This window comes from Mirounga angustirostris, unplaced genomic scaffold (assembly GCF_029215605.1).
Source record: "Mirounga angustirostris isolate CCGP_5_RB_7025 unplaced genomic scaffold, mMirAng1.0.hap1 SCAF_13, whole genome shotgun sequence".
Lineage (NCBI taxonomy): Eukaryota > Metazoa > Chordata > Mammalia > Carnivora > Phocidae > Mirounga > Mirounga angustirostris.
In genome coordinates this window covers 44,403,945-44,428,383 of record NW_026991721.1, presented here as the reverse complement: position 1 = coordinate 44,428,383, position 24,439 = coordinate 44,403,945, and the positions used below count along the sequence as shown (strand labels likewise).

The 24,439-nt window shown below is 36.2% G+C and overlaps 1 protein-coding gene across 1 annotated transcript in view; it reads right to left on the bottom strand.

The window, feature by feature from the left end:
* The window catches only part of LOC129046364 (disks large 1 tumor suppressor protein-like), a 562,187-nt gene that overhangs the window by 530,357 nt on the left and 7,391 nt on the right, over positions 1–24,439 (bottom strand). Inside the window, exon 2 of the mRNA XM_064575848.1 lies at positions 14,582–14,713. Coding sequence (XP_064431918.1) covers positions 14,582–14,713 — 132 coding nt within the window. The remainder of the gene's footprint in view (positions 1–14,581; positions 14,714–24,439) is intronic.

The window sequence follows — 24,439 nt, the reverse complement described above, 5'->3', positions numbered from 1 at the left end:
TCCTTCATTAAACTCTGAGAAGGCTTTCTGTTACATTCTAAGACTCTTGACTCAATACTCTATCCAAGAGGAGGATTTGGCCTTAGAAAAGAGGAGGGACACTTTAATAAAAGGGAAGGCAGAATATAAGGATACAGATATAGGTAGGTTAGTAGATTAACTGGTAAAAAGATAAGGAAATACTCTTATTTTTTTTTTTAAGTTTTTTTAATTTATTCATTCGAGACACAGAGATACAGAGAGAGAGAGAGAGGATGAGCAGGGGGAGAAGCAGAGGGAGGGGGAGAAGCAGGCTCCCCATTGAGCAGGAAGCCCAATGCGGGGCTTGATCCCAGGACCCTGGGATCATGACCCGAGCCAAAGGCAGACGCTTAACCATCTGAGCCATCCAGGCGCCCCTCTTTTATTTTTATTGTCTCAATAAAATAAGAAGAAAAGTCAGAAGATAATGTTGAAGAATGTGAGGTGTACTGCATATGAGGAGAAAGAAAGTATGAAATGTTCCCTATAAGAACAAGAAAATGAACTGCCCAAGAAAATAATAGCCTTTCTGGTCATAAATTTAAAGTGAAACCAGTTAACAAGGTTGTGTGTTTTCCTTCAGCTAAATCTGGCTGCACTGATGCAGGCATGTAATAGACAGAGATGGACTTCACCAGAGGTTGGATTTTGCCAGCATATGGCAGGACAATGAAGAAATTGAGGGTGTAAGCAAATGGCTAATTATAGCAATGAATCATATATTCTAAGCTGGGTAAGGAGGAACATGAAGACTTACGGGAGCCACAGATCATGAAAATGCATAGGGCTGATGGTTTAGCAGAGCTTATAGGATCAAACAATGATGATATGGGAAATACAGAAACAAATGGGACTGGGGCGCCTGGGTGGCTCAGTCAGTTATGTGTCTGACTCTTGATTTCAGCTCAGGTCTAAATCTCAGGGTCATGAGATCAAACCCCGTGTTGGGGCTCCACACTAGGCATGAAGCCTACTTTAAAAAAAGAAAGAAAGAAATGGGATCAATAGAAGGTGATGAGTGGTGGTCAGAGAGTAGAGATTTTAGAGGAGTGTAGTTATTAATAATGATAAGATATAGAGTAAAACAAAGGAGTAAGTGGCTGACAGGTGGTAGAGGAGGAGATTATTGCTAAAAAGGAGATCAAAGAACTGATCCAAGGCATTGCTTGTCCACAAAGCCAAAATAATGAGAATAATTCAAATTTGAAATATAAAATTATCATGTAGAATATTACTGAAACAGTGCCTCTTAGGTTTAATAAGGTTAACACTAACAGAAAACTTAAAACTTGGTTTTCAGAGACCTATTTCTCCTTGAATACCTATTGTTTCTTTTCAGATACTACTGACAAATTCACTAGCTATCTCCACAGAGGCCTGGCCTGACAGAAATGAAGGCCACTGATATGGTTCCAGCCTATGAATAAGCAAGGCTCTGCATTTCTCACCAGAGATAACAAGCCTAAGACCCCATCTAATTTATGTCAGCTCTGAACATGCGCACAGCCCCTCTCCTCATCCTGCAGATGACCTCCTGATGTCAGGGACCAAATTCTGCTTCATTTTAATAAGTCTGCACCCCAAAGTGAACATGGGATGTATGGTACATATGTTTGTTCAATATGCGTGTTCCATCTTTCCTTATGAATAGTGATAAATTTCCCTGCCCTTTTCATCAGTATGTATGTAATCTCAATCCCTATGATTATAAAAATTTGTTCTAATCTCAGTCAGGGAAAACAAATTTGAGTCAGCTTCCTGTCTCCTCATTTGACTGCCTCTCAAATAAATCCTTTCTTTGTTGCATACTCAATATCTCAGGGTTTTGTTCTACTGTGTATTGGGGCTTACAAACTTCAGTTCAGTTACATTACTGTTTATTTTCCTTCATTCAATATGCAGAGTCACTACTCCTCTCCATAATTATCCATGTTTATAAAGAAAGTCATTCAATTAGCTCACCTCCTTCCATGTTACAGTTATAAATACTCAAATTTGGGAAATGGAAGTATCCAGCACCAAAATTGGTTTAGAACTTGCAGAGAGCTGTTAAATACGTTTAATTTTCCATATTTCCAGGGGCTCCCCTTCTAGAAAGTTTTAAAAATTAGATTTTATGAGAAAAATGGCAAGAAGAATGTAAACGTGTATCCTAAAAAATGTTAATGGAGCCCTGCACCTAAAATAATCAGGTTTTGTTCATGTATTATCTCAATTAATGAAATCCAAAACTCACCTTTATACTTATAATTATTATCCTATTTTGATCAGTTGAAGAGCTCTCAAACTCTTCTTCAAAAAGCTTTTGCAGCAACTATTTCTAAAGCATGAAGCTTATTGCTGAAGTAATTGTTTATTTTCAAGTGGCTTATTTTCATAACTCAAGGTTTTTGTGTAAGTGTTATTTAATATTCAGTATAATTTGTTTCTGTGAGCTTAAAAGTGCTTTAAACTTCTAGGGAGTCATGATTAAGGCATTTCGTAAGAACTGGCACGCCCACTGGAGTTTTGTGATTCTAGGTACATTTGATGACTCAATTTGTATACATACAGACAGCTCAGTAAAGAGAATGCTAATCTTATGGTTTCATGAAGGTTTATCATTTTGACAACAAACTGGAAATTGAAAATAAAATAGAACCCACAGACTCAGAAACTAGAAATCAGGGAAATTTATGCTACATGGTATATCTGTTGGTTATTACTGGAAAGTTTGGAATTCTTAACATACTTTAAAAAGTTCCAGGGCTGGGCACCTGGGTGGCTCAGTTGGTTAAACGTCTGCCTTTGGCTCAGGTCATGATCTCAGGTTCCTGGGATTGAGCTCTGCCTTGGGCTCGTTGCTCAGCAGGGAGTCTGCTTCTCCCTCTCCCTATCCCTCTGCCTGTGCCCCCCATGCACGCTCTCTCTCTCTCTCATAAATAAATAAAAAGCTATGGGGCTTCTGAGCAACAAATGAGGTAGGGGATAAATGTTTTCTTAAGCAACTCTCAGGACCAACTCATATAAATAAACTTAGGGAGATCAATGTTACTCATTCTCTACCACTTCCGTCATTTGCCAGGAACCAGAACTAACAGGATGAAAAGGAAGCCTTTCCTATGAGATACTTGTCAGAAAATTCCTTTTCCATTGCTCCTTATTGTGGTTAATCCTTTTCTACATTCAATACCAAATTTGAAAAGAGTATGTAGAAGTTAGAATCTACATTGAGATTTGTGCTTCAGTATAATGGAGTCACATATAAAACTTTATACCATGATCTGCAAGCAAAATGTACAAATCTTTATTTACTGTGTCTGTGGCTTATCCAGCTGCTTCAGAAACCCTAAATTCCTATATCCTACTCCTCCTGCTGCTTATCTCTTGCTAAAATAATGCCCAGGTATATGGGAGTAGATAATTCTGGAGGTGGGCCAAGGCGGGGCATATGGTTTATCTGCCATCGTAGTCATTATAGTCTTAGGGGCAAAAATCAGTTGGGTTCACTGGATCTAACTGCTATTCTTTGTCTCTTCTGATCCTGGAGCAATGTCCCTGTCCATCTGGTCATTGAGCATACTGATGGGCTCTCATGGAGAAATCTGTTTAGTGGGACCTGGAGTCCATCCTCTTGGCTCAGAGGAAGCTCCCAGGTGCTCTGCCTAGCTGACAACACTTGCTTTGGGTTCTGCTGGCACTATATTCCTACACTCCTCCCTAAGAACTGTTATAATTTCAATTCAGCAGAATTGAAATTGACCAGAACTTTCCTGAGATGCTGAACTAATGCCTACCTTCAGATTTCTTCTTAAGTAGTAAAAAAGTAGGAAAAAATAAAACCCTACTTGGGGCGCCTGGGTGGCTCAGTCGTTAAGCAGCTGCCTTCGGCTCAGGTCATGATCCCAGGGTCCTGGGATCGAGCCCCGCATCAGGCTCCCTGCTCGGCAGGGAGTCTGCTTCTCCTTCTCCCTCTGCCTGCCACTCCCCCCGCTTGTGCTCTCTCTCTCTCTGTCAAATAAATAAATAAAATCTTTAAAAAATAATAATAAAATAAATAAAACCCTACTTGCATAAGCTTTCTATTCCTTTCAAATGAGGACATTTCTAACTTAAGAATCTAGCACAATATCAGGCATGCAGCAACACTCACTTATTCATCCATTCATTTAATAAATATTTATTTAGTGGCTATTAGGTGATAGGCACTAAGCTAATATAACAGATATAGCAGGGCGCCTGAGTGGCTCAGTCATTAAGCGTCTGCCTTCGGCTCAGGTCATGATCCCAGGGTCCTGGGATCAAGTCCCACATCGGGCTCCCTGCTCGGTGGGAAGCCTGCTTCTCCCTCTCCCACTCCCCCTGCTTGTGTTCCTGCTCTCGCTAACTCTCTCTCTATCAAATAAATAAATAAAATCTTTTAAAAATAAATAAATAAATAAATAACAGATATAGCAATGAATAAGACAGGCAATATGGTTGCTTTATGGAATTTACATTCTGGTAGAGAAACTCATGCAAAAGCTCATAAACAAAATTTCTCATAGTGATCCACACAGTCACAAATATCAAGCAGGAAATGTGATAGATGTGACTTGGGGGTGGGGTAGAAATGCAGAGTGAGACAGAAAGGCACTTTAGAGGCACTGGACCTAAAAGATGACATAAGCCAAAAAGGCAGATTTGGGTAGATTTAGGTAGAAAGGTACTCTAAACAAAAGAAAAGCAAGTGAAAAATGTCATTTAGGAACAGAAAGAGGGCCATGTGGCTGGAGTATGGTGAGTAGGGAAGAGATGAGATGAGAGGTAGGAAGAGGAGATGGGGAATCTTACGGGTGAGAAGTTTGAATTTCCAACAATAATAGATACTACCAGAAGGCTTCAATAAATACATAGTATTTAAACTTGTTTTTATGACATATCAGACAAAGGGCTGGAATCCAAGATCCATAAAGAACTTATCAAACTCAACACCCAAAAAACAAATAATCTAGTCAAGAAATGGGCAGAAGACATGAACAGACACTTCTCCAAAGAAGACATACAAATGGCTAACAGACACATGAAACAATGTTCAACATCACTAGCCATCAGGGAAATACAAATCAAAACCACAATGAAATACCACCTTACACCAGTCAGAATGGCTAAAATTAACAAATCAGGAAACAACAAATGTTGGTGAGGATGTGGGAACCATCTCACACTGTTGGTGGGAATGCAAGCTGGTACAGCCACTCTGGAAAACAGTATGGAGATTCCTCAAGACATTAAAAATAGAGCTACCCTACAACCCACAATTGCACTACTGGGTATTTACCCCAAAGATACAGATGTAGTGAAAAGAAGGGCCACATGCACCCCAATGTTCATAGCAGCAATGTCCACAATAGCCAAACTGTGGAAAGAGCTGAGATGTCCTTCAACAGATGAATGGATAAAGAAGATGTGGTTCATATATATAATGGGATATTACTCAGCCATCAGAAAGGATGAATACCTACCATTTATATCAACATGGAGGGAACTGGAGGGTATTATGCTAAGTGAAATAAGTCAAGGAGAAAGACAATTATCATATGGTTTCACTCATATATGGAACATAAGGAATAGCACGGAGGACCATAGGGGAAGGGAGGGAACACCGAATGGGAAGAAATCAGAGAGGGAGACAAACCATGAGAGACTCTGGACTCCAGGAAACAAACTGAGGGTTACAGAAGGGAGGGGGGTGGAAGGAAGGGGTAACCAGGTGATGGGTATTAAGGAAGGCACATGTTGTGATGAGCACTGGGTGTTATATGCAACTAATGAATTGTTGAACTAATCAAAAACTAATGATGTACTATATGTTGGCTAACTGAACATGATTTTTAAAAATAGTTTAAAAAAATAAAAATAAAGATTTATTTCTTTATTTGAGGGGGAAGGGGCAGAGGGTGAGGGCAAGGGAGAGAGAGAATCTCCAGCTTATGCTATGCCCTAAATACATAGAATTTAAACATTTTTAATGGGGCACCTAGCTGGTTCAGTTGGTAGAGTACGTGAATCTTGATCTCAGGGTCGTGACTTCAAGCCCCATGTTGAATGTAGAGATTACTTAAATAAATAAATCATTTAAAAAAAAAAAAGAATAAACATTTTTAAACAAACACAATACAATAATATGAATTTAGCCAGTTCAAGTAATCCCTTATGATTTTACTGTTTATTTTATTTTTTTATTAACATATGATTTTACTGTTTAATCCAAATAACTTTTCTAAGTACTTATCACTATTGTACATATTTGTTTAATGTCTCTCTCTCATAGCAGATCATGAACTCCATGAAAATAGGTCCACATGCCTCTTGTCACTAAATTTCCAGAGCCTAATACAGTATCTCTTAGTAGGAGTTCAAAATATATTTTGTCAAATGAAAGACATTTAATGATAGAATATTCCATGACAGACAATGTGCTACACACTTAGAATCAGTCTGACTCAATTAGAATCAGTTCCTGCATTTAAGAAGCTCACAATCTACTGAGGGAAATGAACATGTAGTCAATCAACAATAATACAATGTAATAACTGCTGTATCATAAATATGAACAAATACAGGAACATAAGGAAGAAAGTGACTAATTCTGCTTAAAGATGAGGAAAGTATTAAGGAAGATTTTAGGGCGCCTGGGTGGCTCAGTTGGTTAAGTGACTGCCTTCAGCTCAGGTCATGATCCTGGAGTCCTGGGATCGAGTCCCACATTGGGCTCCCTGCTCAGCAGGGAGTCTACTTCTCCCTCTGACCCTCCCCCTCTCGTGCTCTCTCTCTCTCTTTCAAATAAATAAATAAATCTTAAAAAAAAAAAAAGGAAGTTTTTAACCAAGAAAGTAATATTCATTTCCTTTAGATGAGTGTTTACACTAAGAAAAAACACCTTTATTTCTATTAATATTTAGTCCTATAGTTCAATAGAACATATACTCTATTGACAAAAATTTTTTAACATATTATCATATTTCAAGACATCTTGAAAGGCCTATTCCTAAAATAATCTTTTAGAATTTTCTCTATGTTTTTATTATTATGTATATCAAATCCCTACATCTGAAAGTTACATTCAAGGTTAAAATATTCATAATATTATTATGCTAGCTATAGGAAAACCTAGATGGGGAAACCTATTGTGTTCTGCTTTTTTGCCAGCTGCCATATATTAGTGACAGTGACTATTACCAAACTTTTATTTATTATGTACTTAGCAGAAATTGCCCAAACCTTTCATGTTCTCAACAAACTTTTGGGGTTTCATTACCTTACTGTGTATAGAGATCTCATATGCCATCAAAGTAAATTAATTTTTTCCTAATTCAGCTAGATCACAAATAAAAGCATCTTTCATTTAAAAACAACCAACCTTATAAGCATCCAAAGTACGTAAATTTAGTTAAATGGTGCCATCTGGTGACATAAATCCTGCAGCAAGTATACAAAGTCCAGAGCCAAGAATGGCATCCAACCCTTTTGATGGCATCCAATATAAAGTGTCAAATTTAACTTAAGATATACTTGATCCCACGTGACATGAAACACAACTAATCACACTCAATATACGACAGTTTAAAAGAGGGCTATAATAAGGATTGTGAGGGCCACATTTTATGCTTACCACTCTTGTTTCTCAAGTTTACCTTAAAATTTATTTTTATTTATTTATTTATTTGAGAAAGAAAGCAAGAGCAGAATAAGAGCACGAGTAGGTGGGAGGGGCAAAGGGAGAGGGAGAAGCAGGTTCCCCACTGAGTAGGGAGCCCAACACAGGGCTTGATCCCAGGAACCTGGGATCATGACCTGAGGGGAAGGCAGATGCTTAACTGACTGAGTCACCCAGGAGCCCCTCAAGTTTACCTTCAAATTTAAACAAGTCTTTGGAAGAGACTTAAGTTTAATGTGATGCCTTATCTAATTCCCACAGGACATTTTAAAAACCTAAATATCAAGAGCATCTTGAACCCTTGTTCTTGTCATATCCATTTCCTCACTCTCCTTCTGACCTCTATCAATCAGAATAATTTTTATCACCTCAAATGCCACTTCCCTAAGAAAGCTTTCCCTGATTCCACTGCGAATGTTAAGCCTCTTGCTCAAAAGCACCCTCTCCTTCTCCTTTGTAGCATTTATCACAATTGTAAATATAAACTATTTATGCAATTTTGTTTAATGCTTGTCTCCCTAGTGTATATCACAATGCTTAGCACAGTGTTCAGTGTATATCTTTGAATAAATGGATGGATGGAAAAAATGTCCTTTTCTGTCCTCTTCTTACCCAAATCCTATCACTGACAGACCCAGCCCAAGTTTACATTTTATAGAAAAGCTTTCCTAGCAACATCAATCTGCAATCCCATGCGTCTCTGAACTTCTAACAACACTTTGGTCTAGCCTTCAAAGTATAGTCCTTGGTTATATCCTGTCTTGTACTTGTTTGTATATATGTGAATATTACCTTCCCAATTGCTTAACCTCCTTAAGGGCAGGGACTTTGTTTTTTTGTTTTTTTGGTTTTTTTTTTTTTTTAATTTTTTTTTAATTTTTTTTTTTTAAGATTTTATTTATTTATTTGAGAGAGAGAGAATGAGAGACAGAGAGCAGGAGAGGGAGGAGGGTCAGAGGGAGAAGCAGACTCCCCGCTGAGCAGGGAGCCCGATGTGGGACTCGATCCCGGGACTCCAGGATCATGACCTGAGCCGAAGGCAGTCGCTTAATCAACTGAGCCACCCAGGCGAAGGGCAGGGACTTTGTTTCTAGTAACATCCATCGCATATGTCCATGTAAATTAAACATGTCATAAATACTTCATTAATTATTATTACTCAATTGCAATAACTGGAATACCTGCATTATTTTTATGTAAACGGGTACTGTCAGCAAATAAGTAGAAGCATAGTAGAACTTAGTATCTAAGAATCTAACATGCATTGCTTTGACTAGTCAAGACTTATTTGAAGGTGCATGACATGTAGTAATGTATTTGTTTTGCTGGAGCACCTGCTTTAAGGGTGTAAGTGGCAGTAAGCACTTACCTACTGAGTGAGCCTCGTGTGTGCCAAGAGCAACATCTCAGTGTAGCTTTGCTGTTCTCTATCCATAGCCTCATAGGTAGAAACTATCATCAAGTATCCAAGAAAAAAAAATCACTTAAGTGTTTAAGGTATACTATTGTACTTTAAAAAGAAAATTAGATGCCATAATTATATTCTTCAATTTATGGGTCCTTAAAGTGCTCAAGATATATCCCAGAATAATAATGGCTCATTATACTTGTTAAAGATCAAATCAAATCTTTATTAAACCCAAGAATAAAGAAATGCCACTGTCATATCTCACCAAATTTATTAATAATATTCACAAACTATATTACTTTCCTTGGGTGGCCAAATATCTAATCATTTTGAACACATGTTTTCAAACTTTAGCATGCCTCAGAATCACCTGGAAGTTTTATTAAAACACTATTTGCTGAGCACTACTTCCGGAGTTTCTGATTCAGTAGGTCTGGAGTAAGACCCAAGAATTTACAATGCCAGCAAGTTTCCAGGTGATGCTGACGCGGCTGGTCCAAGAACCACACTTTGAGAATGTCTGCTTTGGGGGATTAAAGCCAAGTTTTCTCAAATTCATAATAACTGTGTGGACTTTCACATTCACTATAATCTATAAAAAAATCCTTTGACTATCTTATGATCAGGTGGCAAAAATTATACATTATGATGAATAATTAAGACCAAAATAGCCATGATGTTTTCACATAATGTTATTTTGAAATAAAATATTATATTGGAATTACTATATTGGAAAAATATGTAGGGTTTTTTTTTTTACTCAAATTAAAATGTGATAAAACTTTTAAACACATTGATTTTAGAGCACTTACCAGCATTACATTTAAATAATTACCTAATTGCATAGCTAAAGACTCTTTTGCCCATTTGATTTCTCTCACTTCTCCATAAGGGCGAGGACAATCCTCTCCTCTATATTTTGCTGTTGTATCCCCATTGCCTAGCACTATGTCTAATACATACCAGGTATTTTTAAAATAATTATTGAGTAAATGAATAAATAAAATGTATTGAAGGCCCACTATTATTAAGGTCCATATGCTGGGGGTTTAAAGGTCACTTAGATATAACCTCAACTTTCAAGCTACTCACAGTTTACTGAGGGGACAGAAATATATTCACTGTATCATAAGGCAATAGAATAAATGTTTTACACTAATCTGAAAAAATGCTGTAAGACATAATAAAAGGGCTGGCTAAAGCTACTATCAAGTAAGAACATGGGAGAAGGCTTCAACAAGGAGGTGATAAATCCCAGTATAGTAGTATATCTCCTGTATATCCCAATATCCAATATACTCCAGTATATACTACATCTACTATATCACCTCTATGAGTCCATACTGTTCTATGTTAAGATTTATGGAAATTAAAGTATTCTACTCTAACACAAAGTCTGACATGCAAAGAATAAGCATTTTTCTAAGATGTTGCTACTGGCAAGGTTTTTAGGAAAATACCACTTTACTGCCCATTCTGTTCTAAATCTTTCCCCAAAAGCCCCCCTCAAACACTGCAATAAAATAAAAGGAAATATAGGAAGAGACCAGATGTCCATTGACAGATGAATGGATAAGGAGATGTGGTATATATATACAATGGAATACTACCCAGCCATTTAAAAAATGAAATCTTACCATTTGCAACAATGTGGATAGAACTAGAGGGTATTATGCTAAGTGAAATAAGTCAGTCAGAGAAAGACAATTATCATATGATTTCCTTCATATGCAGAATTTAAGAAACAAAACAAGATCATAGGGGAAAAGGGGGGAATAAACTAAGACAAAACCAGAAAGGGAGACAAACCATAAGAGACTCTTAATCATAGGAAACAAACTGAGGGTTGCTGGAGGGGAGGAGGGTGAGGGGATGGGGTAACTGGGAGATGGGGATTAAGGAGGGCATGTGATGTAATGAGCAGTGGGTATTGTATACAACTGAGGAATCACTGAACTCTACCTCTGAAACTAATAATACATTATATGTTAATCAACTGAATTAAAATAAAATAAATTAAAAAAAGAAACAAAGGAAATAAAATCAGATCAATAAGATTAACAAGATTTTGAAAGGAGTTGAAACTTGTTAATATATACATAATTCTGTCCACAATTGTATAAGTAATAAATAAAGAATAAAAAAAATTTCAATAAGGTATAAAAACAAAGAACATTTGTGGTACATATCTGAAAATGAACTGGCCCATTATATTATTAAAATAGTTTTTACAAATAATTATGGTGGTAATATAAATCTTTAAATATTCAAAGGAGATCTGGAAGAGAAGTATCAAAATAATAAAAACATTTCCATCTTGCTCCTTCATCACCTAAATGAAGAATAAATAACCAAATAGAGTATCTTGAAAATCTGAATGTTTTAGCCATACTAAATAGAGAGACCTAAATTAATTTGTAAAATATCATGGAATTCCAATTCACTTATATTCAAAATCTACTAATAATGTAATCATATAAAACCGTAATTATCCATTGGACAAAACTTTTTCCTTAGTTACACCACAAGATGTCACCCTAAGCCCAACATCCAAATGTGCGACTTCTGGGATATTGCTATTCTAGGTATTTTTCTTTTTTTGTACATTAATGAAAATTAATTACTAACTTTTTAAAAGTTTAAGTGTCTTTTCCCACTGTCAGTTGTCAATAAATGGAAAATTAAAACAAAGGATACAGAAACTGTAGAAGCAAGGAGGGAGAAAGTTAATCAAACAGATCATCATTCTCTGTGCTTATCATATATCCTGCTATTTACCATAAGAGGAATGTATCTTACCATAAAATTTTATATTCTTCTTTTACTTTATTTTTAATTTTTAAAGGATGAATATATATTACTTTTGTGAGCAAATAAAGTTCTATTTTAAAAATTAAAAAACAATATCTTTGCCATCACTTTCCACCCTACTATCACAGAACCTACTTATAAAATGCTTTAATGCACTCAATAATGGTCAAAATTATGTAGACAAAATTCTGTCCTCATAGATTATACCACCTAAGACATACTAGTGTTTGGGATTTTTTTTAAGCATATGATGGAAGGATCACAGAAGGAGGCTGTGTTAATTTTTGAAGTGATGCTTTTCATCTGTCGAGAGAAGGGTTGGTTCTCTGGTGATATGTAAATATTACAGTATATCTTGTAATAATAATATTTTATTTTACTATCCATTTGTACTGGGTTTCCTGCATTATGATTCCCTTCTATTTCTAGTTAACTGAGATTCATGCAAGGTATTATTTCAATATACTGGCTATTCGAATATCAGAACAATGAGTAAAGCCACTGTGTTCCATTACTTGTAACAGAAAAAAGGACAGGTGGTAGGGTAGGAGGTAGTTGGTCCAAACAGAAAGTTACAGACCATAAACAATACTCTATTTATCAACAGCTCTCTGCTTATCTCTTTATAATGATATAATCCCTTTCAGGATGCAGAGTGCTACATGGTTTTTCTTCTTTTGAGTCCTTAAAGAAAATACACAGTGAAAACACTCAAACATTCAATAATAATAAATTAGTTATCAGTATTTAGCAACACACACAGAACTGAAATGAAAATTATGTTTTGTTGTATAATGTTGCTCCATTCTTTGCAGTCTGGTTTATCCCAAAATGACTTTTAAAGACTAGCCAGAGCAAATCTATCCATTCAAAGCTGGACACCAGGATTACTTATATAACAGCTTTTTACAGATTATTGTTGCCTTTCATTTTACTAGAGAAATTCAAACTATGTAGGCTTTTTGCCAAGATATTTATTATCACTCACCCAAAACAATGGCAAAATGCAATTCTCTGTCATTCATTTGCCCTTTTATTCCCCATGTAATGATATTGTGATACCAAATGCAAACACTGCCTAAGTATAGTAAAATTATCTAAAGCATTCAACAATACTCTTCCTAAATCAAGCTCTCAAAAATTCAAACTCTCAAAAGACTTGGTCAGTCTCAACTAAGCACATCATACAACTCTACTTAGAGATACTGTCATTCAGTTAATAGCCTTTACTAATTATCAACTAGATGAGACCATCAATTTTTAATTGAGAAACTTGTGGCTTAAAAATGTTCTCTAAAATACTATTCTTTAATGACAGGATTTATTTAAATTCTGTAAGACTCCATTTAGAGTTGCTTTTATTTAATACAGGCTAAGATGATTATAGTTATTTGTGTCATTAATTCTTACCAGCCACAGAAAAATATTTTAAAGAAATTAATCTGCAGGCAAAACAATCCTACAAAGCTTTTTACTTCCATTTTTATTCAATAGATGAATTTTACATTTTCAAAATTTAATGGTTTTTTAAATTATATTCACACCCTAAGGTTGGAGTTTTTGTCAACAAGTGTAGGCATAATAAAAACATAAAGTATTTTCAAAATTAATCCTAAGTTCCCATTTTTAGATTTTATATCCAAACCACCAGACCTGAGAAAGTAATAATGTCTAGTAGACTCAGTTATTCTTTAAAATGTACTGTTTAAGCATAATAAAACATAATATAATTGAGTGAGTTTTTTTTTAATTTAGTTGATTGTTTTTGTTGAGGGGAGGTGTTTGTTTATATCTTTTGCTAGTTTATATTAAATATTAAAATATTATGTAAAGAATTAAGTCATCTGCATAAGTACAAAAGATACACATATAAAGACACACATACATAAGCAAAGTCCGTGAATTCCTTCACAATTTTTAATGTTAGAGATTAAACTAAGGTTGACATTACATGGTTAAATTTATGACAAACTGACCAAAATTCCAAAGCACTGAAATTTTCATCAATAAACTTTTCAATATGGATCATAAACTTTCACAAGAGAAGCAAAGAGGAGAGTAAAAGTAGAACTATGATTCTGAGGAGAAATGACCCATTGCTTTTTGTACTAGCCAATTCCTTCTCTAAAGGAAGGCAAGTTCCTTCTCCAGCATTTGTCCTCAATTTTTTTACAACTGACAATTCAGGTCTTTTCCTGTGTAAACTTTTCTTCCTATATAAAACATTCTTTCAATATTTATTTACTTATTTAAAGATTTTATTTATTTATTTGACAGAGAGAGAGAGCACAAGAAGAGGGAGCAGCAGAGGAAGAGGGAGAAGCAGGCTCCCCACTGAGTAGGGAGCCCAACTTGACTTGGAGCTCCATCCCAGGACCCTGAAATCATGACCTGAGTTGAAGGCAGATGCTTAACCAACTGAGCCACCCAGGTGCCCCTCAATATTTATATTTTTGATAACCTACACTTTTTTTTCTATTTTATAACAGTTCTTTTTTAGGTTAGCCTTAAATAAGAAAAAGAAAAGAAAATCATTCCTTCCACTATCAAAGAAAATTATTCTAATTTTAAATTTGGTTAACATTAGGTTCTTTGATGACATTACTCAAACTATTAAGCCCCATTCTGACCATTAAAATGATAAATAAATTTGTAATACATACCTAGCAAAGCTTGGAATAAGCTGCTCTTAAAGATACCCATCACCTTTTTAACAGCGCTTTTCAACTGCTGTTCCTCTGGTTTCCTTAACTTTTTGCAGTATTCTTCCAGTAATGATAAAGCTCGGTCAGTATCTGAAAAACATGATTTCAAAATTCTATCATACAGTCCTAGAAAAAAAGAAACCTAATTATGTTTCATAATGAAACCTATTTTCATTATAAATTCCATATGATCAATTGATTCTCAAGAATATTTTCGTTGATTTTTGCCCAGTTTTTATAATCATAGCCAACTTAAGGTTGTAATTGATGAATGAGTAGTTCCGACATAAATAGTGGTTGATTTTTTTTGTTACGTTAATAAGATGAAAATGAAACAAGATGGCTTATATGATAAACCTTCACTCACTCCTTCATCAATTTTGTGATTTCTTTGCTGAATCAAATAATTTTTGATGCTAATGACAGTATAATAGCTAGAGACATAATATGGTTTTTTTTTTTGAGAGAGAGAGTGCACACACACACTAGTTGGGGGGGGAACAAAGGGAGAGGGAGAGAATCTTTTTTTTTTTTTAAGATTTTATTTATATATTTGACAGAGAGAGCACACATAAGCAGGGAGTGGGAGAAGCAGACTCCCCGCCGAGCAGGGAGCCAGACACAGGGCTCAATCTCATGACCCTGAGATCATGACCTGAGCCCAAACCAAGAGTTGGATGTTTAACTGACTAAGCCACCCAGGTGGCCCAAAATAATATACTTTTAACTTGCACTTGCATTATTAACATTTTTTTAAAGATTTTATTTATTTATTTGACAGAGAGAGAGAGCACAAGCAGGGGGAGTGGCAGGCAGAGGGAGAAGCAGGGTCCCTGCTGAGCCAGGAGCCCAATGCGGGACTCGATCCCAGGACCCCGGGATCATGACGTGAGCCAAAGGCAGTCGCTTAACCAACTGAGCCACCCAGGAACCCCTTAACATTTTCTTTATCACACTTCTAGCAAAACAATAAATCAAGCCCTGATTTGTAGCATGTGCAATTTCCAAGGTGTAAATATTCCCATCACAGCTGATTTCAAGATGCCAACATGACAGCATTGAACATCGACTTGGGAAGAAGCACAACACCACCATTACATAGCTTTAACACCATACAGACACAATAGATACAAATAACCTCAAGAGTATACGTGGTATCAAAACAGAAAAATATTAGGAAGTGATGAGTTTTGAGTGTTTATTACTTCTATTTTTAATATAATTTATTTAATGTAAGTTTACGTAATTTAATTTTTAAATGGCTGTGTTTAAACCAGCTTACAAATTTGTTGAAAATGTAACAATAGGCTCTTGCAAGCTGGTGTAAGCACATTCCAGACATCACTGCTTCCAAGGCAGCACTCTCTTCTAGTATCTCTTCTAGCTGCTGCTTCTTAATCACTTTCCCTGGTTCCTTCTCATTCCTCAAGCCCCTAAACATCTGAAGACTCCTCTCTATTCTTACAATGTAGGTAACTTTAGCTAGTCTCCCGGCTTTAAATATTATCAGAATCCTTAAGACTCCCAGGTTTATATTTATAGCTAAGATCTTTCCCCTGTATTCCAGACTCATATTCAACTGTACACTCAACATTCCCATTTGGGGGCACCTGGGTGGCTCAGCTGGTTAAGCATCTGCCTTTGGCTCAGGTCATGGTCCCAGGGTCCTGGGATAGAGTCCTGCATCGGGCTCCCTGGTCCACAAGGAGCCTGCTTCTCCCTCGGCCCCTCCTCCCATTCGTTCTCTCAATTTCTCTCTCTCTCAAATAATAAATAAAATCTTTTTAAAAAAACATTTCCACTTGGATGTCTAAGAAACATCTCAAACTTAACTTTTCAAAACTGAACTACAAATCTTATCTACCTTTACTGTTTCTCCTGCTGAGTTCTCTCTCTCTCTCTCTCTCTCTTTCCCTTCCAATTTTTCAGTCCAGAATTCTTGGAGTCATCATTTGTTGTTCTCCCTCTCTAATTCTCTACATCTAATCCATCCACAAATTCTATTGGCTCTAACGCTAACTACCACCATCACTTGCTAGTGCTACTACCCTGGTCCAGTCCACCAACATCTAGCCCCCACATTATTATAATAACCTCATACTAGTCTACATGCTGCCATCTTTGCCCTCCTGCAGACTTTTCTAAACACAGCAGCCAGAAAGATTATAAGCCAGACAATGTCATCCCCAACACAAACCCTCCAGTGACTCCCCATCTCACTCAGCAGAAGACCACCCATCTAATTTCAGCTATTACTCCTCTCTTCTTGCCCTATCTACTCCAACCACAGTGGTCTCTGCTCTTTCTCACATATAACAAGAACTCTCCTACACCAGGGCCTCTATTCCCACTCTTCTGCCTAAATATTCTTCCTCCAGATATCCATAAAGTTTGTTCCTTCACTTCTTTCATATTTCTGCTCCTATACTACCGTATCAATGAGGCCCTCCCCCATTTTCCTATATAACATAGCAAACCTCAAGCTTACTCCATTGAAAGAAAGGAGAATTTCAATAGGCAATAACAAATGGAGAAGGACGTCATGTAATCAATTTTTTACATAAAAAGGTTATAAACATAAATGAATGTGGATGCACAGGGAGCCTTCTCTAATTTTAGAACAAGACAAACATATGCTAATACATTTGTGCAGAACTTTAATTTTTTATAATGCTTTCATACTTTGCATGATAAAATATTTAAATATAATATTTAAACTCTTTGAATCAAGAACAAATACTTGAATCTACATTTTGACCATAGTTAAAAAAAATCAGTAATTTCCCTGAAATGATAATGGCTTACTGACCTCACTTTTGAACCCATTCCTAATCACCAATGTAAGTAATCAACAATACCATAATTATAGTATGCCTTCCTCAGTACTTACATGTTTTGGGCTCTAAATTTCTGATATCTCTAGTGCCTCAAGGTTTAATGTTTTTCATCCCTTCATTTGTTAGGTAGTCTTTGAAAATCTACTAAGTACCAGACATCTTTCTCTTTTAATTCTTTTCTTTTTTTTTACAATTATAATTTTAAAGTTCTTTTTCACTTCTGTGTCACTTTCATAGGTATTCACTTACTCCGATCTTTTATTCTTGTGAATGGCAATTCTTAAAAATGTATCAACAGCATTTCCATAATCACATCTATAAATATAATTTGCTAGCTAAGAGGACTTTCACTAATTCATTCAACACATATTTACTTAGTAACTACCCAGGGAAAACACTGTATTGATTCAAAGCAGCTAGATGTCTTCTAAACCAACAGAGCTTATTATGCTTCTCAACTCTGTATAAGAAAAATCTGACACATAGAATAAGATGCTATAGTATAAAAAAAAACAAATGGTCAATATGGTCAAGTCTCTCTTAGACAATTTAGGCTTTTACGTGACAGCATCTAGCACTGGAATTATGCCTGCCCTTCTTGCTTCTTCTGATTATCAGTAATGATCACATTCTTGTGTCAATTCCATTATGCCCTTTATCTCTCTCTACTTAAATTCTTATTTCTGATTAATGAAAGCCTGAGCTTGAGAGTAATCTAAAACTAGATACCTTTGCAAAGATGAAAAATTAAGCAAAAAATTAAAAAGACAAGATGACAAGGATCCTGTTGTACAGGACAAAAATCCCTAGACAGATGATGACAAGTTGAATAAATTAGAAAATTGAGATAATTAACCAAGTCAGCACTGACATTTTAATTGATATTCAAATAACCAGGTATAAGTGAAGAATTTTTCACCTGAATTGCCAATATAATGGCTTCAATTCTCCTATTTTCTTTTTTTAAGGATTTTATTTATTTATTTGAGAGAGAAAGTGAATGTGAGAGAGAGAGAGAGCACAAGCAGAAGCAGGGAGAGGGAGAAGCAGACTCCTGTTGAGCAGAGAGACCAATGTGGGGCTCAATCCCAGGACCCTGGGATCATGACCTGAGCTGAAGGCAGACGTTTAACTGACTGAGCCACCCAGGTGTCCCATCTCTTATTTTTTTCATTCTTAAAAGAAATCTATCTTCATATGACTCCTCAATCTACTGAAAGAATGAGACTAAATTTGGATTACCTGAAGGCAGGCACAGGAAGAAATGGGGGGGGGGGATAATTTTTTTAAATAAATTTTTTTGCAGGAAATATGCAATGCAAAGGATATGGTGACTGTTACATAATTGGAATTGTGGGTAGTCATGTGTCTCTTAATTAGGTTCAACTCTTTGGTTTAAGAATAGTATTGCCAGAAGTTATAAATAATTTGGAACACGTAACTTAAATTTGAAACAGTGAATGGCAATAGTGCTAACAAATGAATTTTTAAAAAGAAGGAAAAAATGACACAACATTTATTTGCCACACTTAAAAATGGAACAATTACAGAATATATGGTGTTGTTAAGAAAACTAAGATGAAAGTATAGAAGAAAAGGTGAACTTAATACACAAATCTTGGAGAGCAAAGCTGTTAGAATAATGAAATTCTTTTACATAAATTTATGCAACATGTCTTACAGTTTAGAAAGAAATACCAATTTCTCTCACCAGTGAGAACTCATATCATATCTATTATACATGAAACTAAAATCCATAGTAGCTTGTCCAAGAGCACAGAGCTACTAAATAACAGATTTGGAGCTTAATGCTAAAGCATTTGATTTCAAGTATAGCCCTCTCTACACACTACCACCCTTAATCCTCCAGAAATAGAGTGGAGTAAATTGCTATAGAAAAAAAAGGAACTTGGAATCAGACATAAATTGTATCAGTGATTTTTAGAAACTAGTGTTGAATGTTGAATTACTAATTTTCACAAGTTTATTAACAGAAAAATTGCATTTATAACATATAAATAGGCTTACCTTTAGAAGTCTGTAGATCAAAATAATAAAAATAATAAGTACTTTCTTTCATTAATCAGCTATTTATGAGTATCTAACTATGTTTCAGATATTGGAAACTCAATATAGGCAATATTCTACACTCTCAGAGATTTCTGAATGAAAGTAAAGGTAATTAAACAGGAAATTTCAACAAAGTAAAAGATTAAAATAGAGTGCAATAATGCTTTGACGAGGTACCAAGTACCATGAGAGAAGAGAAGCTTATGTCAATAGAGACCATGTTAAATTTGGCCTTATACCCAAGGAAGAATAATAAGCTCTGTAAGATTTTTTTTTTAAGATTTTATTTATTGGGGCGCCTGGGTGGCTCAGTCGTTAAGCGTCTCCCTTCGGCTCAGGTCATGATCCCAGGGTCTTGGGATCGAGCCCCACATCGGGCTCCCTGCTCTGCGGGAAGCCTGCTTCTCCCTCTCCCACTCCCCCTGCTTGTGTTCCCTCTCTCGCTGTGTCTCTCTCTGTCAAATAAATAAATAAAATCTTAAAAAAAAAAGATTTTATTTATTTATTGAGAGAGAGCATGTGTGTAAGCAGGGGGAGGGACAGAGAATCCTCAAGCAGACTCCCGCTGAGTACAGAGACTAGGGGCTGGATCTCACAACCCTGAGGTCGTGATCTGAACCAAAACCAAGAGTCAGACACTTAACGGCTGAGCCACTCAGGTGCCGCCTAAGAAATGCTATTATACACATTTTGCAAATGAGGAAATGTAAACTGAGAGAAATGAAGTAACTTGCCTAAGGCTATGCAACCAGTAAGTGCTAAAACCAGGATTCAAATTCTGTCCTATCTGGCACCAAAGCCTACTTTTAAATATTATGCCATACTGAAACCTAACTTACTGGGAAAAGATCATAGTATTTCTTCTTCCTGTAATTGTTTGTAGCAATTATACTTTACTCCCTCTCCCCAAAAAATCATTTTAATATACTCCAACAAACACCTGTTGATATATTTCCCCTGTTGAAACAAAAAGATACTACATAGAGAGGCGAATTTTTATTACTACCTTTCAGATAAGCCATGTTTTCAGATTTTCTATAGAACTGTTGAAGAGAACAATGGGGAAATTGCAAGGTTAAGTAGTAATAGAAAGGAAGACAATAGCAAATTTCACCTTCAGCTGAATATTGAAATATGCATCATTCCAACTGTAGCAAAATAGAAAAAAGAAAATGAAAAAAGAGATAAAACTTGGAATTTGAATTGTGGAAAAAATATCTGACCAGACTTAGAGCAGATCTAAAGATTATAAACATTCTGTAAATATTGGAAGGTTTACAAATTCTTTAGCATCACTGGGGCATCTGAGTGGCTCAGTTGGTTAAGCGTCTGCCTTTGGCTCAGGTCATGATCCCGGGGTCCTGGGATCGAGTCCCGCATCAGGCTCCCTGCTGAGCAAGAAGCCTGCTTCTCCCTCTGCTTCTGTCCCTCTCTCTCTGTCTCTCATGAATAAATAAACAAAATCTTTATTTTTTTAAAAGATTTTATTTGACAGAGAGAGAGACAGTGAGAGAGGGAACACAAGGAGGAGGAGTGGGAGAGGGAGTAAGTAGCAGGCTTCCCGCTGAGCAGAGAGCCCGATGCAGGACTCCATCCCAGGACCCCGGGATCATGACCTGAGCCAAAGGCAGATGCTTAACGACTGAGCCACCCAGGCGCCCCTAAACAAAATCTTTAAAAAAAAATACTTTAGCATCAATGAAAGAGATAATACTCATTAAGAAATGTTACCATCATCTATTTTTTAAAAGCACAGTATGGCATTTCCTGCCTGTAAGCAAATGTGTCCTTGCCATATCTGAGCAGGCTTGCTCCAGGAAGCTGCACCCAGACCACTAACAGAAGGCGATTGACTCTGAACACAACTTTCCTCTTCTTTGGACCAAAGGAAAAAAAGTATTCTGATGATAAGCGTTTGTGTAGCACTTTCCTACTTACAAATTACATGGGCTAGAGTTTTATTTGGCCATCACAATAATCCTAAGAAGTGAGTATTATTAGTACAGTCAAGTTTTAAGATAAGGAATTTGAAGTTCAACCTGTCTGTTTCCTTTAGATAACTTAGCCAGCTAATGGTAAAGACTGGATTCCATCCCTGGGCTCTTCCCCAGTGCACTATGATGTCATTCATTTGTTCCAAGAACACCACATTCATACAATGAAAAGAACATTGGATTGAGCTTCTGGTCCTAATTCTATCACTAACTATAGAAAAGTGAAGTTCATATATATTATCTTATTTGATGTAGAGAAGAAATAACATATATTAAGAGGAAGGGAACAAATTAAACCGCTTTTAGAAAAGGAAACTGGGGGCACCTGGGTGGCTCAGTCGTTAAGCATCTGCCTTCAGCTCAGGTCATGATCCCAGGACTCTGGGATCAAGCCCCGCATCAGGTTCTCTGCTCAGCGGGAAGCCTGCTTCTCCCTCTCCCACTCCCCCTGCTTGTGTTCCTGCTCTCGCTATCTCTCTCTCTGTCAAATAAATAAATAAAATCTAAAAAAGAAAAAAGAAAAGGAAACTGAAGTTCAGAAGAATTACTTGATTTTCACAAGGTCACCTGGTGGCATCATCATAAGGAGGCATGTAAACTCTTGTACATGTGGGACATTGGCACTTTGAGGTATTAATTTTTTTCTCTTCCTAAATTTGCCCATTTTCTTTCTTCTCATCTAAGCAGGTAACTGGTTTTGTATTTTATTATCTGAAGGAAAGCATGTGCCAGGACAAAAACACAGTGATTTTTAAATTATTCCTGTTTTGTTTTCCTACAGCCTAAACTCTCAGAGTAAAAGAGTTTGCCACGGAGATGAAAGAAAGCTTCGCATGTATGTACAGAGAGAGAGAGATCTCCTAGCACCTCCCCAGTTTAGAAAAATATTTTCTCAGCTGAAGAAGAGAGAAAGAAGTCTTTGGATTCCAAGGCAGCAGGGATCTAGGCTCTGCTTCCTTACAGCATTGCCTGGAAGGCAGAAAGAACCCAGTAAGGAATGGCATCGTAATTCTATCTAGGTAAAGAGAAATACAGAAATTCTGGGGGGAAAAGTCCATGTCTGGGAAGTAGCAAATCACTGCCAGACCAAAAAGAACTATCTAGACACAACTCATGTCTTTGGGATAAGCTATTACATAGGAGATGATCAATGACCAGACTATACCACCATTCCAGGTGGAACTCTACCATGATCCCAGAAAAGTAGGGAAAACCTCAAAAGTGATTGGAGTGATTTTGTCCACCACTCAGTGACTAAGAGTCAAAAATAAAATTGACCTACAGAAAATGAATGGATATTTCTTACAAACCTGAATTTATAGACTGAGTCTATCTCAATGGTTAGCTAATCTTGTCCGTTCTAGCAGCCAGGTCTTCTGACTACTGGTCTAGGTTTTTTTCTCACAATATCACTGCTATTGATGATAATGGTGATGATGATGATGAAGAAGAAAGAGGTCATGATGGTAAGTTGAAGGCAAAGAAAATAATGATCTGAAACAGCATCTTACCATCTCCCACATTGGTAAACCTCTGCTGGTCTTTTGTGTCTCTCCTTAAATGTCACCTCTCCAGAAAGAATTCCCTGATTCCTCTAGATGAGGTTGGGTGCTCCTCATCTATGACATGACAGTGTCTTAACCTCACCACAGAGAAATTGCCTGTTTCCACATTTATCTCCTTAATAAATTTTAAGCATCATAAAGGCAGACACTGAATATCATTTCCTACTGGAAAACACACACTAGCACAGTGCCTGGTACATAGCAGGCACTCAATAAATCTTTGGTGAGTGGATAAATGACAGAATAAATAAATGGAAGCAAAGCTATTGCCTTAAATACATTCACACTTAGCTTTTAAAAGAATTTATGGTTTATTACCTATAAAGGATTTTAAATAGAACAAAACTTAATTATTTATTCCAAGTCTTACCACACTGTCAATGATAAAGATGTCGCAGCTCTCTAAAATGATAGGCCCCCTACAGAAACTTCAAAATCTTATCTAACAGAGTTAAGGCCTCAGTGGCTAGCAAGACGATGTCATCAGAAGAAATAGGATACATAATCTTGCCATACTTACCCATAATCTTTGAAAGTTTTAACTTAATTCATTTTCATAGGACTTCCTACTTTATAATACATCATTCCTCTTGGTCTTAAATTCTAAAACAAATCAGGTCAGGAGAATTGTTTCATAATGTAGGTGATTTGGCCATAATTCTTGAAATAGCTTTGAGAAACTTACTGAAAACCGAACCTATGCAGAAAGCTTACTACTTGGAATTCAGAATGACTGACTGGACAGGAGAGACTGGGTAAAACTCATGATCCTTTGCTGACAAAGCAACCTACATTGAGGATACAGAGCCCTCGTGCCTTGACTGATACAAATTCCTGAGCAGGAATTCTAGCTGGAGAACAGGTCCTCCTCCCCCAGTTTAAAAAAAAAAAAAAGATTTTATACATCTTAGCCTCATAGTAAAAAATATTTTATAATCACTAAAATGATTATATAGTAAATATTAATGAGAGCATATAATGAGAGTATATAATTAAGAAAGAAGGGTATTCTTATAGTTTAGTGAATATATTATTATAAAAGAGCAAGCAATTGATTGGTTGATTAGCAAAGGCATGAGTAAATTGAATGCTTTAATTCCTTGTTTTAAAAATCTAATATTTTGTGTACATCTTCCCACTAACTATACTCTTCTACTCAAAAAGTAACCAATGATAGGCCTAAAGGAAAAAGAAAATATTCTACCATATATGGAACACTTGGGCAGTTTCCCAAAAACCTAACAGTTCAAATATTTCCTGGTATCAAGTCATTAGCATATCATTTTCACACTTTCCCAATACATAAGAATCGTAAAACAAATTCAATTAACAGATAATTTTAATACTATG